At 45.0% G+C, this 16,156-nt stretch overlaps 1 protein-coding gene across 9 annotated transcripts in view; it reads left to right on the forward strand.

Annotated features, from left to right (window-relative positions):
- STRBP (spermatid perinuclear RNA binding protein) overlaps window positions 1–16,156 on the forward strand; it is a 210,798-nt gene that overhangs the window by 94,231 nt on the left and 100,411 nt on the right. For all 9 annotated transcript variants that reach the window (XM_073600708.1, XM_073600705.1, XM_073600700.1 and 6 more), the window contains exon 4: window positions 3,786–4,006. In XM_073600708.1, coding sequence (XP_073456809.1) covers window positions 3,786–4,006 — 221 coding nt within the window. The remainder of the gene's footprint in view (window positions 1–3,785; window positions 4,007–16,156) is intronic.

Here is a 16,156-nt window from a genome sequence, read left to right on the forward strand (position 1 = left end):
CTTTTTAATTTTAATTTTTATTTTTTTTCTTAGTCTATACCCCTGGTGCCCAACCCGTAGCCTGAGGGCCACATCCAGCCCTTTGGTATGTGATGTGTGGCTCTTGGACCTCAGCAGTCTGTTGAGGGAACATTGATTGGGGTAGTAGCATTGACCTCTGCTAGCCTCATGTAACATGTTCCCAGTTTGGTGTTGTCTTCTGCAGCATCTCCCCACCAAAAATGTATCCTGTCCTCACTCTCTGACCCTCATTTCCTCTATTAGGTCTGCAGTCTCTGACAGTGCTCTCAAGCATTACATACCATGAACATTATGTGTGGCCCTTTTGGTGATGTCAGGGGCCGCATTTGAGGCCCCCTTTAGCTCCTAGGTTGACGAACACTGATCTACACAATTTTCAAGTACCACTTTCAGGTGACCTGTTTTAATCTTGTGGAGAGGTTCGGCATGTGGTCAAGTTGTCCGTCTCCCACACACGGGGTTATTTACTAAAACTGGAGAGTGCATAATCTGGTGCAACTTTGCAGAGAAACCAATCGGCTTCCAGTTTTCTTTTCTTTTTTTTTCTCAAAGCTTAATTGAACAAACTGAAGTTAGAATCTGGCTATCATTCTATAGGCGTACTATAGGCTGCCTAATGCAACTGAAGCCGGAATCCTGCCATCCAGGTCTCGGAAACCTTGACCCAACATAACCAATCATGGGAATTGTTCCCACCAAATAGTACGCAGCAACAGCCCTGAATGAAGGGGGGAGTCTCTCCCCCCCCCCCCCCGAAATGCGTTGGCTTGATATACATGTTGCCACTTTTTAATAAACATCTAAGAACCATATTTTAGTAGTTGCAATTCTCTGGACACCATGTGCTCCTTGTTTTTAATATCTAAACATACTTTAAAGTGGAACTTCAAGTTAAGTCCCTCTTGTTCGCTTCCTTCCTAAAGCCTGTTTTTGTGCAGTGGTTGGGGGTGAGGGGTACTGATTTTTTTTTTTTTTTTTATTGGTACCTGCTCCCACTTTCACAATCCTTGGCTAGGCAAGGCATTGTCCTGCCCCCTCCCGCAACCTCCTGGGACATGTCACATGTCCCAGGAGGCTGGAGGACCATTAACCGAGCACTGGGAAAACCAGCTGTGGTTCCTCGGGAAGCTGCAGCCAGCCCCTGTATTTAAGGTGGTGGCACCAGCAACCTGGTAAGAAGAACCGGCTTCGGGAAGACCGTGTTGGACCCCAGGCTCTGGTAAGTACCTGATTTTTTTTTTTTTTTTTTTTAAAAGACGGCAGTTATAGTATATTTATATCTACACGTCTAATTTTCTCTATTCTTTTGAAAGCCTTCAGCTATAAATCTTCATTTGTACAAATAACCTGCTGAAAAATGCTACCGGGGCTCTATTGTCAACACATTCTATAACTTCAGATAATCTGCAGCCTCTAATACGTTAACCACATGGAGACTTCCTGTAGCGTCATCTGCTTTATCCGTTCTCTTTACAGTAAAAAAAACAAAACTAAAATGTAGTGGAGGGGTGGAGAGGAGGGAACTTTGTTTAGAGGATGAGGATCCACTTTAAAGGAGGTGTAAACACATTATCCAAGAGGAACCCACATGGGTAGCATTTAACCACTTAAGGACAGAGCTTCTTTCTGAGATTTGTTGTTTACAAGTTCAAAACAGTTTTTTTTTTTTTTTTGCTAGAAAATTACTTAGAACCCCCAAACATTATACATTTATACATTTTTTCCAACACCCTTGAGAATAAAATGGCGGTCGTTGCAATACTTTCTGTCACACCGTATTTGCGCAGCGGTCTTACAAGCGCACTTTTTTTGAAAAAAAAATACACTTTTTTTTAATTAAAAAATGAGACATCAGTGAAGTTATCCCAATTTTTTTTTATATTGTAAAAGATGATGTTACGCTGAGAAAATTGATACCCAACATGTCACGATTCAAAATTGTGCCCGCTCGTGGAATGGCGACAAACTTTAACCCTTAAAAATCTCCATAGGCGACGTTTAAAAAAAATTGTACAGGTTGCATGTTTTGAGCTACAGAGGAGGTCTAGGGCTAGAATTATTGCTCTCGCTCTACCGATCGCGGCAATACCTCACGCGTGTGGTTTGAACGCCGTTTTTATATGCGGGCGCTTCTCACGTATGCGTTCGCTTCTGCACGCGAGCTCGTTGGGACGGGGAGCGTTTAAAAAAAAAAAAAAAATTCTTATTTATTTTGCCTTTTATTTTTTATTTTGACACGGTTTTAAAAAAAAAAATAAAAATTGTGTCACTTTTATTCCTATTACAAGGAATGTAAACATCCCTTGTAATAGAAAAAAAAGCATGACAGGACCTCTTTAATATGAGATCTGGATTCAAAAAGACCTCACATCTCATATTTACACTAAAATGCAATAATAAAAAAAATTGTAATTTAAAAAAATAATTTAAAAAAATGGCCCTTTTAGAAGCTATGGGTGGAAGTGACGTTTTGACGTCGCTTCCGCCCTGCTTTGTTATGGAGGCGAGTGGGGGACCATCTTCCCCCTCACTCGTCTCCATGCCCAGCAAGGGTGAAGATCCGATCGCCTCTGCTGACGTCTCCGGTAAGCAGCGGAGGGAGGGCCCTGCCCCCTCTCCCACCGCCGATAAAAGTGATCTTGCAGCGAATCCGCCGCAGAGACCACTTTTATCTGAAACCGGACCGCTCACTGAAGAAGAGGATACCGGGGTTATGGCAGCTAGCTGCTGCCATAACAACGATATCCCTCTTCAAAGTACCGACGTATAACGACGGTGGGTGGTCCCAAAGTGGTTGACCCTCTTCCAGGCTCGGAAGATGATTCTTCTGCTCTGGAAGTCATCTGATCCCCCTTCACACCAGTTATGGGTAACACATATGGGAAATACCCCAATACTTGAAAGGTATGTTTATCAACATAGGGCAGTGATGGGGAACCTTGGCACCCCCAGATGTTTTGGAACTACATTTCCCATGATGCTCATCTACATTGCAAAGTGCAATGGGCATCATGGGAAAATGTAGTCCCAAAACATCTGGGCTGCCAAGGTTCCCCATCACCGACATAGGAGATGTCCTGGAAAAACAGAACTGAGGCTGTCAATCACAGGCTGTGTGCTGAGGGCCTCTCCCCTGTCACCTTATGTCTCTTTTGTGTCAGGAAAACTTGTCAGACGTGACTCGTGCTGATAGCTGAGGAATGAAGCAGTAGACAGGAATGACGCGTAATCGTTTTTGTAGGTAAAACGGCCACGCCCCGGACATATTTTTCAAGATGAGTAACCGGTGCACTGGCTTGCAGTGTCTTCCTTACACCCAAACACAACATAATACGGGGAATCGAAACCCGTTCATCCAAATAAGATTTATTAATGCGGGTACAGTAAAATAAATACAAAGGCTTACGCGTTTCGACCCTTGTCCTTCGTCTTAGCCGTAAACAGTAAAAATTTGTATTCACCAGAACATGGCTGGGAACGATCGGTGCAAATCCCATTCAGTGTCTCATGGGGCTTGTAGTGCCGAGGGTTGTCTAGCCCTGCCCTGATCTATAGTTGTCTGGGGACGTTTGAACGGTAATCAGTGGAAAGTGATAAAAAGTGAGGATATAGAAAAATGAGCAGATGATTGAGTTTGGACACTTTTTTTTTTTTTTTTCTGTATAATGTGAAAAAAACTGTATAAATACTTTTATTTTCAATTGACCGACTACACAGGAAACGTAAATCTCAATTAACGGTCCTATTTTCTCCTTTTCTTCCAGAGATCCATCCGGTCATTTGCTAATGATGACCGCCATGTCATGGCAAAACACTCCACCATATACCCATCTCCGGAGGAGCTGGAGGCTGTCCAGAACATGGTGTCCACAGTGGAATGTGCCCTAAAGCAGGTCTCTGATTGGATGGATGAACACAGTAAAAGTGAGACCGTGGAAAACGACCAGCAAGAAAAACAAGAAGACACTGAAGAAAATACCTCCAAGTAAGAGTTAGGATTGATGGTGGCTGATTTTTAAAACCTGCAGCCAAGATAAAAAAAAAATTAAAAAAGCAGAAAAATCAGCAAAGGGGACATAACTTACAATCAGTAGGATGTGTCCCTTGTGCTGATTCCTCTTTAGGTTAAATCCTCTTACGTCCATTCCCTCCATACCTGCTACTGTAATATTCTGGTGCTTTTTGGAATCCATCTGCCCTTAGCTCAGGCAAGAGGGTGTGCTCAGCTGAGAAAGCCCCTCCTCCCATGAAGACTCTTGGGATGCATGGGTTGAAAGCAGAAAACATGGTCATCACCGTTTTTGTTGTGTATGGGGCTGTGTAGTTGCAGACCGGTCAAGGTGCCCATGCTAACCTGTGTCCCACAGCCAAAAGTGCCTACAATGGGCAAGTGAGTATCAGAACTGGACCACAGAGCACTGGAAGAAGGTGGCCTGCTCTGATGAATTCAAGAAAGTTTGAGGAACACGAGTTTGAGGTGTTGACTTGGCTTGTAAATTCTCCAGGTCTCAATTCAGTCGAGCATCTGTGAGATGTGCTGGGAAAAAAGTTCCTACAATGGTTACGTGAGCATCAGAACTGGACCACGGAGCAATGGAAGAAAGAAATCTGGTCTGATGAATTCAAGAATAGTTTGAGGAACACAACGACAAGTTCGAGGGGTTGACTTGGCTTCCAAATTCTCCAGGTCTCAATTCAGTCGAGCATCTGTGAGATATGCTGGAAAAAAAGTGCCTACAATGGGCACGTGAGCCTCAGAACTGAAGAACGGAGCAATGGAAGAAGGTGGCCTGCTCTGATGGAATTCATGAAAGTTTGTGGTGTTGACTTGGCTTGTAAATTCTCCAGATCTCAGTTCAGTTGAGCATCTGTGAGATGTGCTGGGGAAAAAAGTGCTTACAATGGTTATGTGGGCATCAGAACTGGACCACAGAGCAATGGAAGAAAGAGATCTGGTCTGATGAATTCAAGAATAGTTTGAACACAACAACAAGTTTGAGGTGTTGACTTGCTTTCCAAATTCTACAGTTCTCAATTCAGTCGAGCATCTGTGAGATTTGCTGGAAAAAAAGTGCCTACAATGGGCATGTGAGCCTCAGAACTGGAGCACGATGCAATGGAAGAAGGTGGCCTGCTCTGATGAAATTCAAGAAAGTTTGAGGTGTTGACTTGGCTTGTAAATTCTCCAGATCTCAATTCAGTTGAGCATCTGTGAGATGTGCTGGAAAAAAGTGCCTACAATGGGCACTTGAGCATTAGAACTGGACCATGGAGCAATGGAAGAAGGTGGCCTGGTCTGATGAATTCAAGAATGGTTTGAGGAACACGACAAGTTCGAGGTGTTGACTTGGCTTCCAAATTCCCCAGATCTCAATCCAGTCGAGGAGCTGTTGTGCTGGTAAAAAGCACCAACAATGGGCCCATGAGCATCAGAACGGGAGCACAGAGCAATGGAAGAGGGTGGCCTGGTCTGAATTCAAGAATTGTTTGAGGAACACGAAAAGTTTGAGGTGTTGACTTGGCTTCCAAATTCTCCAGATCTTAATCCAGTCAAGCAGCTGTTGTGCTGGTAAAAAGCACACAACCATGAGCATCTGAACTGGAGCATGGAGCAATTGAAGGTGGTGTCCTGGTCTGAGGAGGCACGTTTTATATTACATCATGTGGGTGGCCGGGTGTATGTGCGCCACTTACCTGGGGAGTAGATGGCACCATGATGCAGTATAGGGAAGAAGACAAGCCGACGAAATCAGTGTGATGCTTTGCAGGGAAAGTTTGACTCCTGCCATTTATGTGGATGTTACTTGACAAGTACCACCTACCTAAACATTGTTGGTGACCAAGTACACCCCCTCATGGAAATGAAATTCGCTGATGACAGTGCCCTCTTTCAGTGGGATAATGCGCCCGGCCACACTGCAAAAATGGTTTGAGAAATGCAACAAGTTGGGGGGTGTTGACTTTTGGCCTCTTAATTCTCCAGATCTCAATCCAAGCAAGCATCTGTGCTGGAAAAACAAGGCCGATCCGTGGAGGCCCCACCTCCCAATTTGGAGGACCTAAAGCAGGCATGTCCAAAGTCCGGCCCGCGGGCCAATCGCGGCCCGCGGTCCGGTTTCGGACGGCCCGCCTGGTAATTTTGACATATATATCTTTTGTGGCCCCCAACGAATCCCCGAGCGCCGGGGGCCATAAAAGATAGATATGCTGGCTGCCTTGGAGGGGGCGGGACAAGCGCCGTACAGGATACAGGAGAATTTCCTGTTTACACGGCGTCCTGTGTAAAAGGAAGTCCCGTCTCCTGCGCTGCCATTGGACAATTGTTTTGTCCATCATAGGAGGCGGGACTTTCAATTAAAGAGGCCGCCGTGTAAACAGGAATTTCTCCTGTATATCTGTTGGCGCTCGTCCCGCCCCCTCCCTGTCTCCTCCAAGGCTGCAGATGGACATGAATCAGGCTGCACTGACAGCAATGGTGAGTCTGCATTCATGTCAATGTGGTGGGGGCTGCCGTATTTATGTCAATGTGGTGGGGGCTGCATTCATGTCAATGTGGGGGCTGCATTCATGTGAATGTGGTGGGGGCTGCATTCATGTCAATGTGGGGGCTGCATTCATGTGAATGTGGTGGGGGCTGCATTCATGTGAATGTGGTGGGGGCTGCATTCATGTGAATGTGGTGGGGGCTGCATTCATGTCAATACGGTGGGGGCTGCATTCATGTCAATACGGTGGGGGCTGCATTCATGTCAATGTGGTGGGGGCTGCCGTATTTATGTCAATGTGGTGGGGGCTGCATTCATGTCAATGTGGGGGCTGCATTCATGTGAATGTGGTGGGGGCTGCATTCATGTCAATGTGGGGGCTGCATTCATGTGAATGTGGTGGGGGCTGCATTCATGTGAATGTGGTGGGGGCTGCATTCATGTGAATGTGGTGGGGGCTGCATTCATGTCAATACGGTGGGGGCTGCATTCATGTCAATACGGTGGGGGCTGCATTCATGTCAATGTGGTGGGGGCTGCATTCATGTCAATACGGTGGGGGCTGCATTCATGTCAATACGGTGGGGGCTGCATTCATGTCAATACGGTGGGGGCTGCATTCATGTGAATGTGGTGGGGGCTGCATTCATGTGAATGTGGTGGGGGCTGCATTCATGTGAATGTGGTGGGGGCTGCATTCATGTCAATACGGTGGGGGCTGCATTCATGTCAATACGGTGGGGGCTGCATTCATGTCAATACAGTGGGGGCCACATTCATGGCAATGGAGTGGGGGCCGCAGATGGGCACTGATTAGGCTGCATTGATGGGCACTGACCCTTATTTTGCTTCACAGTTCTTTATTTAAAATTTAAGATTTTTTTTCCTGAAACTTCATTTTTAAAGTGAAGGTGCGTGTTATAAGCAGATTAAATCCGGTATATCCAAATAACACGCCCAAGCTCATCTATTCACCACACACAGCACAAAGGCAAGAGAATTCTTGTTGGGCCGTGTATTAGTGCTCGGACGGACACACTTAGACCAAATTTTAATGGTTTAAGAATGTCAGGCAAAATGGTCGGCCCTCAAGCATGTTCTATTCACCAAATCTGGCCCTCTTGGAAAAAAGATTGGACACCCCTGACCTAAAGGATCTGCTTGTGACGGCTTGGTGCCAGATCCCACAGTGTACCTTCAGAGGTCTAGTGGAGTCAATGCCTTGATGGGGTCGGGGCTGTTTTGGGAGCAAAAGGGGGACCTACTCTGTAATTATTTCATAATGTTATGGCTGATCCGTGTATTTTGTATTCAAGGCAGTAACGTTGTAGTTCAAAGTAGTTTCGGCTTCACTCATTATTGTTGTTCAACGTGTATGGCAACGTGTCAGGGCTTTCAAAATAATCGTATGTTCATGCTGCATTCGTGCACGCTCTGAAGGAACGGTATACCTGTGCCTTCCCTTTAGACGCTCGTCACCTTTTCTCACTTAAATATCTTCCGCGGTGGAGCTGATTTACAAAATTTATATATATATATATATATATATATATATATATATATATATATATATATATATATATATAAACATTTTTTGTATTTATTATTGTGTGTGTGTGTGTATATATATATATATATATATATATATATATATATTCTATGTTTTTAGATAGATGGAGATATGAATATATCTCTCTATATTTCTCTCTCTCTCATATATATATATATTTCTATAGATATAATCTATAACCCAAAGTATTGGGACACCTGCCTTTACACACACATGAACTTTAATGGCATCCCAGTCTTAGTCCGGAGGGTTCAATATTGGGTTGGCCCCGCCCTTCACAGCTATAACAGCTTCAACTCTTCTGGGAAGGCTGTCCACAAGGTTTAGGAGTGTGTCTATGGGAATGTTTGACCGTTCTTCCAGAAGCGCATTTGTGAGGTCAGGCACTGATGTTGGACGAGAAGGTCTGGTTCTGATTCATCCCAGAGGTGTTCTATCGGGGTTGAGGTCAGGACTATGGTGTCCTGTGATTAGGAAACAAACATTGATTGGCTCTAATGCATAGATCCCATTACAAATGACATAGTCTTTTCTGCCAGATCATCCTGCAGGTATAACCTAAACGAAAGGGTTATGGGAAGACCCAAAATTACGGGATCTTTAATGGGGATCTCCAAATTTTCAGTAGGAAGGAAGAAAGGCGCCCCTTCATTGGTGTCAGTGGGAGGAATAGTGCCCCATCATTGGTATCAGTGAGAGGAATAGTGCCCCATCATTGGTGTCAGTGGGAGGAATAGTGCCCCATCATTGGTGTCAGTGGGAGGAATAGTGCCCCATCATTGGTGTCAGTGGGAGGAATAGTGCCCCATCATTGGTATCAGTGAGAGGAATAGTGCCCCATCATTGGTATCAGTGAGAGGAATAGTGCCCCATCATTGGTGTCAGTGGGAGGAATAGTGCCCCATCATTGGTGTCAGTGGGAGGAATAGTGCCCCATCATTGGTGTCAGTGGGAGGAATAGTGCCCCATCATTGGTGTCAGTGGGAGGAATAGTGCCCCATCATTGGTGTCAGTGGGAGGAATAGTGCCCCATCATTGGTATCAGTGGGAGGAATAGTGCCCCATCATTGGTGTCAGTGGGAGGAATAGTGCCCCATCATTGGTGTCAGTAGGAGGAATAGTGACCCATCATTGGTATCAGTGGGAGGAATAGTGCCCCATCATTGGTGTCAGTAGGAGGAATAGTGACCCATCATTGGTATCAGTGGGAGGAATAGTGCCCCATCATTGGTGTCAGTGGGAGGAATAGTGACCCATCATTGGTATCGGTAGGAAGAATGGTGCCCCATCATTGGTATCGGTAGGAAGAAATGGTGGCTCATTATTGGGGTTTATGGGATGAATAGTGCCTCAAGGGTCAGATATAGGCCTCAGTTTTGAGACTGCTGACATGGATCATACTGAGGGGGAATGTAGACATCTGGTGTCATTGCCTTGCTGAGCCCGGCACAAGAAGGAGCCATATGTTCTGTTAAAAAAATATCAAAAAAATATATTTTATATATTACTAATTTAGCACATAATACAAAAATCGGAATAGAGAACACATACAAATAAACTTGTTACCACAATGCCTTTTATGATTTAAAGATTTTTATATATTTATTTGGAAGTTACCCGAATGTTGTGTTTTTTGATTTTTCTCAAGTAGTCAAAAATGCATTTATTACTTTGGCTGTGAAAAGTGTTTTTTGAATCCTCAGTTGCATTAAATAATAGAGCTGTGGCTTTCCTGTAGAGTACAGAAGTTCCTGTGAACAGCTTCTTTCTTTTCAAATCCTCCACTAAATGGACTGGAAATTCTTATGCAAAAAGACATCATAGGTAGACCGGCCTTTGATGTCCCATAAAGAAATCTACATTTCTTGTGCAAGTTATAAAAAAAAAAAAAAAAAACAAAAGTAATAGTCATTTATATTTGTGTCTGAAAACTTTGGATTACCTTTTATTTTTTTATTTTATATCTGGTAACGCTTTTAATCCTAAAGGCTTTAATGAAGACTCAACTAATTTTAAAGCAAGCACATGCGTGATCATCAATAAAGTTTCAAGCGCTTGGGATAAATTAAGTTCTAGAGCACATGTGCCAAACATAAGGCCCGAGGGCGAAGCGCACCCCTGGACTCTGCACTCTGTGCGTAGCGCGCCCCTGGACTCTGTGCGTAGCGCGCCCCTGGACTCTGTGCGTAGCGCGCCCCTGGACTCTGTGCGTAGCGCGCCCCTGGACTCTGTGCGTGTAGCGCGCCCCCGGACTCTGTGCGTGTAGCGCGCCCCTGGACTCTGTGCGTGTAGCGCGCCCCTGGACTCTGTGCGTGTAGCGCGCCCCTGGACTCTGTGCGTGTAGCGCGCCCCTGGACTCTGTGCGTGTAGCGCGCCCCTGGACTCTGTGCGTGTAGCGCGCCCCTGGACTCTGTGCGTAGCGCGCCCCTGGCGGTTGTTGGCAAAGATTTTGAGGACATGCCCCCTGAGCACCCCCCCCCACTTAGAGCCCTACCTAACTGGACACAGGCTGGATGTTTGTTGACCCAGGGTTATAGGTTGGTATCTTCAGGTGATTGGATATTGGTGAAGGTTTGAGGACATTCCCCCTGGCCACCCCCTATAACCCTACCCCACTTTGTCTTCATCTTTTCGCTAGTGTCGAAACTCCTCCTCGCTTTCTACTACCATGATTAAAGTGGTGCATCTTGATTGGTGCAACCTTGGAAGCCGTATCTGGTCCCCCATGCCACAGGATAGTCTGGAATAGTGTTTCAGGCAATAGATCCTGCAAGGGCACTCGCCTCAGCACTTTGAGCAATGCATGTAGTTCGCCTCAGGGTGCTATAGAGTTCCAGGGCCATGGCCCATCCCTATGGAACCCAAACCCTGAAGACTCCTTTGTGGTAATGTCCACCAAAATGCCATGATAGGTGTAGCCTGAAATGAAACCTATACCTCCTACTTCTTTTCTTAATCGTACAGTACAGGACACAGGATGGATATTCATAGCGGTCCAGGGCATTGCTACTTCCCTAATGGAACCCAAAGCCTGAAGACCCCCTTCGTAGGTAGGGCCACCATGAAGGGTGAAGCCTGGAACCTCCTCTTATACATTTTTTTTTTATCCAATGTTTTGTTACCGTTTTTAGGTTTTCCTAGAATTTATGCGGGAGCAGTACCACTGTTATGAATTCTTTGTTGACTGCATTATTAATTCATCATAACTTTCATATGTTCTTTGAAATATTTATACAATGTAATTCTGAAGACGCCAGTAATGGATAATTAACCGGGGCATGCCTCGAGGATGCAGAATCCCAGCTGCACATTGTTGAAATTAACAACCTGCTCCATGACGGTGAAGGTGACTTGGTAGAGACCACGGAAGAATGCCTTTATTGTACTTTAGGCTTGCACATGTTTAGTGTTTGTAGGCTGGTTTGAAAGCCGTATCGCTCTCCACTGATCCTGGTGTCAGATTCTCAAGAACTACTGACATTTTGTGGATGCGTGCCATGTGTTCCAAATGCCAAATTGGAGATGTTGTTCGGGAACCTAAGGACTTGATAATCAATCTCTTAAGCTCTTCTCGGGTCAAGTGAAATAGACCTGTGAAGAGTCCAGTTCCTGCAAAGAAATGCGGTTCTACAACTACCTTTTATCTAGTGGAAAATCAGAGCCTATATATTTCATGTCCCGGTATGACTGAGGGAGCAGCAAAAATAGACCGGTTGTCATTTACTGCAGGATAAAGCCGCTCCTCCATATCTAGCTTGTATAATTGATATCTCCTGGGACTGCCACTGCGCTCCTACCAGGAAATGTTCTGCTTAACCCTTGAAGGACGGGGTCAACATATATTTTAATGATCCTATTGCCATCCAGGAGACTATTTTATATTATCCGCTATAAGCTACAATGTGTTTCTTGTTTCAGTGATGCAAAAATTACTAAAAATAAGCGAAAATAGTTGAATACTGAGAGAGAAATATAATGAATATATTTGATACAAATACGTTTCGTCCAAGCGCCTGGGCTGCCACCTGAGTGCTCCACACACCCCACCACACGTACAGTGAGGGAAAAAAAAATTTGTTCCCCCTGCTGATTTTGTACGTTTGCCCACTGACAAAGAAACGATCAGTCTGTAATTTTAATGGTTGGGTTATTATAACAGTGAGAGACAGAATATCAACAAAAATATCCAAAAAAACGCATTTCAAAAGTTTTATAAATGGATTTGCATTTTAATGCGTGAAATAAGTATTTGATCCCTTATCAATCAACAAGATTTCTGGTTCCCAGGTGTCTTCTATACAGTCAACGAGCTGAGATTAGGAGGACTCTCAAAGGGAGTCTAAAAGACGCCTGTCCACTGAAGCAATCAATCAGAGTCCAATCTCTCCACTGGGCCATGACCAAAGAGCTGTCCAAGGATGTCAGGGACAAGATTGTAGACCTACACAAGGCTGGAATGGGCTACAAGAACTGTGACAACAGTTGGTGTGATTATTCGCAAATGGAAGAAACCCAAAATAACTGTCAATCTCCCTCGGTCTGGGGCTCCATGCAAGATCTCACCTCGTGGAGTTTCAATTATCATGAGAACAACTAGGAATCAGCCCAGGGAGAGTCATGATCTCAAGGCAGCTGGGACCATAGTCGCCAAGAAAACAATCGGTAACACACTACGCCGTGAAGGACTGAAATCCTGCAGCTCCCGCCAGGTCCCCTTGCTCAAGAAAGCACATGTACAGGTCTGTCTGAAGTTTGCTAATGAACATCTGAATGATTCAGAGGAGAACTGGGGGAAAGTGTTGGGGTCAGAGGAGACCAAAATCGAGCTCTTTAGCATCAACCCAACTCGCCCTGTTTGGAGGAGGAGGAATGCTGCCTATGACCCCAAGAACACCATCCCCTCCATTAAACATGGAGGTGGAAACAACATGCTTGGGGGGGGTGTTTTTCTACTAGGGGGACAGGACAACTTTACCGCATCAAAGGGACGATAGACGGGGCCCCATGTACCATCAAATCTTGGGTGAGAACCTCCTTCCCTCAGCCAGGGCATTAAAAATGGGTTGTAGATGGGAATTCCAGCATGACGATGACCCAAAACACACAGCCAAGGCAACAAAGGAGTGGTTCAAGAAGGTCCTGGAGTGGCCTAGCCAGTCTCCAGACCTTCACCCCATAGAAAATATGTGGAGGGAGCTGAAGGATTGAGTTGCCAAATGTCGGCCTCAAAACCTTAATTGGAGAATATAGTGGTAAACCCGCGCAGTGGAAATGAATAGGAGTGTAGGTTTTTTTTTATATATAAAAGGTTTGGAACTGCTGCCCCCCAACATGCAGTCACCATATAAAATGGAGAAAGCTAGATTAGATAGTTTGAGAGAAGGGGTGCCCATAGTGTAAGATCATTTTTAAAAGAGTTTATTTAAACAAGCAGAGTGGTACTCACAATTTAAAACCGTGTAGTAAGCAAAAAAGACAGAGTTTTCCGGTTAACCATCAGCTGTTCAATGTTGTTTGGGAAGCACAGATTAGGCCACGCCCTACGTGTTTCGTCATTGGACGTCTACGCGACTACTAGTTTTACTTTCAAAGTGAAGTGAACACAGCACATTAACAGGACATCACAGGGTACTAAGAGGAACAGCGCCACACCCATCCCTCAAACTATTAAAACCTTAATGACTTGGAGAGGATCTGCAAAGAGAAGCGGGACAAAATCCCTCCTGAGATGTGTGCAAACCTGGTGGACAACTACAAGAAACGTCTGACCTCCCTGTGATTGCCAGCAGGGGTTTTGCCACCAAGTACCAAGTCATGTTTTGCAAAGGGATCAAAAACTTATTTCACTTTTATTAAAATGGAAATCAATTTATAACTTTTTTGAAATGCGTTTTTCTGAATATTTTTATTCTGTCTCTCACTGGTAAAATAAACCGACCGTTAAAATTATAGACTGATCGTTTCTTTGTCAGTGGGCAAATGTACAAAATCAGCATAAAAAAACAATACTTTTTCCCCTCACTGTATCCCAGGCTCTGATTGCCCATCTGCGGGCCCGGTACCGGCATAGCAGGTAGAGGGGAGGGAGGAGAGTGGACATATGTCTCCTCTTTTCCCCTTCTTGTTGACCTGGAAGTGATGGGTGGTGTCACTTTCTCCTCATTGACCGTTTCCCTGGCCATCAAGGCCGGTAAAGATATATCTGCATTGCATTACGTTCAGTGAAGCACAGGGGAGACATGGGGAGACTGATATCCATCTATGTCTCCATGCTTTTTTTTGCTGAAAAATCACTTTGAAAAGCGACCCACTAGCATTTTTAGCTGTTGCCATCTTAAGTAAGGGCAGATGATTCATGTAGCATTTAATTCCTGGAATCCATCTTTCCTTAGCTCAGGCAGCAGGGTGCGAAAAAACCCTCCTCTCATGTAGACTCCTGGGATGAATGACATGATTTTGGCCAAGACCAGAAACAAGTGAGTATAATATACACTATATTGCCAAAAGTATTGGGAAACCCCTCCAGATCATTGTGGTCAGGTGTTCCCATCGCCTCCATGGCCACAGGTGTACAAAAGCAAGCACCTAGGCTTGCAGACGGCTTCTACAAACATCTGTGAAAGAATGAGTTGCTCTCAGGAGCTCCGTGAATTTAAGCGTGGTACCGTGATAGGTTGCCACCTGTGCAATAAGTCCATGCGTGAAATTTCCTTGCTGGGTCCGTGGTATTATAACAAAGTGGAATTAACTGGGAACAGCAACTCGGCCACGAAGTGGGGTCCGCGCCTACTGAAGGGCGCAGAAGTCGCCAACTGTCTGCAGAGTCAATCGCTACAGACCTCCAAACTTCGTGTGGCCTTCAGATTAGCACAACCGTGCAAAGAGACCTTCATGAAATGGGTTTCCATGGCCGTCTGATGCAGTGGTATAAAGCACGCCACCACTGGACTAGAGCAGAGAAGACGTGTTCTCTGGAGTGATGAATCGAGCTTCTGTGTCTGGCAATCCGATGGACGTGTCTGGGTTTGTCAGTTGCCAGGAGAACGATACTTGCCTGACTGCATTGTGCCAAGTGTAAAGTTTGGTGGAGTGGGGGGATTATGGTGTGGGGTTGTTTTTCAGGAGTTGGGCTTGGCCCCCTTAGTTCCAGTGATGGAAACTCTTTAGGCGTCAGCATACCAAGACATTTTGGACAATTTCATTCTCCCAACTTTGTGGTAACAGTTTGGGGATGGCCCCTTCCTGTTCCAACATGACTGCCCACCAGTGCACAAAGCAAGGTCCATAAAGACATGGATGAGCGAGTTTGGGGTGAAGGAACTTGGCTTGGCCCATTAGTTCCAGTGAAGGTAACTCTTAAGGCTTCAGCATACCAAGACATTTTGGACAATTTAATTCTCTCAACTTTGTGGGAACAGTTTGGGGACGGCTCCTTCCTGTTCCAACATGACTGCGCACCAGAGCACAAAGCAAGGTCCATAAGGACATGGATGAGCGAGTTTGGGGTTGAGGAACTTGACTGGCCTGCAGAAACCTGACCTCAACCCGATAGAACACCTTTGAGATAAATTAGAGCAGAGACTGCGAGGCAGACCTTCTCACCCAACGTCGGTGCCTGACCTCACAGATGCTCCTCTGGAAGAACGGTCAAACATTCCCATAGACACACTCCTAAACCTTGTGGACGGCCTTCCCAGAAGAGTTGAAGCTGTTAAAGCTGCAAAGGGCGGAACCAACTCAATATTGAACCCTACGGACTAAGACTGGGAGGCCATTAAAGTTCATGTGCGTGTAAAGGCAGGCGTCCCAGTACTTTAGGCAATATAGTGTACTTTCCTAACGATGTTGGCAGCATACGGCTTAAAAAATGCTTATTGTTGATTTAGAGAGTTTTATAAAGTTTGGCTTTTGTTGAATGTCGTCCTTTTTGATCACCACTACTTTGCTTCATTCCTGGTTGCTGAGCAGTTATTTTCATTATAACGGGAACAGGAATAAATTATGAAGTTTTAATTCATGCACAGTTGTTTTCCACTCGGGTTATTGCTTTTTTTTTTTTTTTTTTTTTTGTGTTTATTTT

Source organism: Aquarana catesbeiana, linkage group LG09, assembly GCF_042186555.1.
Source record: "Aquarana catesbeiana isolate 2022-GZ linkage group LG09, ASM4218655v1, whole genome shotgun sequence".
In the NCBI taxonomy this organism is placed as follows: Eukaryota; Metazoa; Chordata; class Amphibia; order Anura; family Ranidae; genus Aquarana; species Aquarana catesbeiana.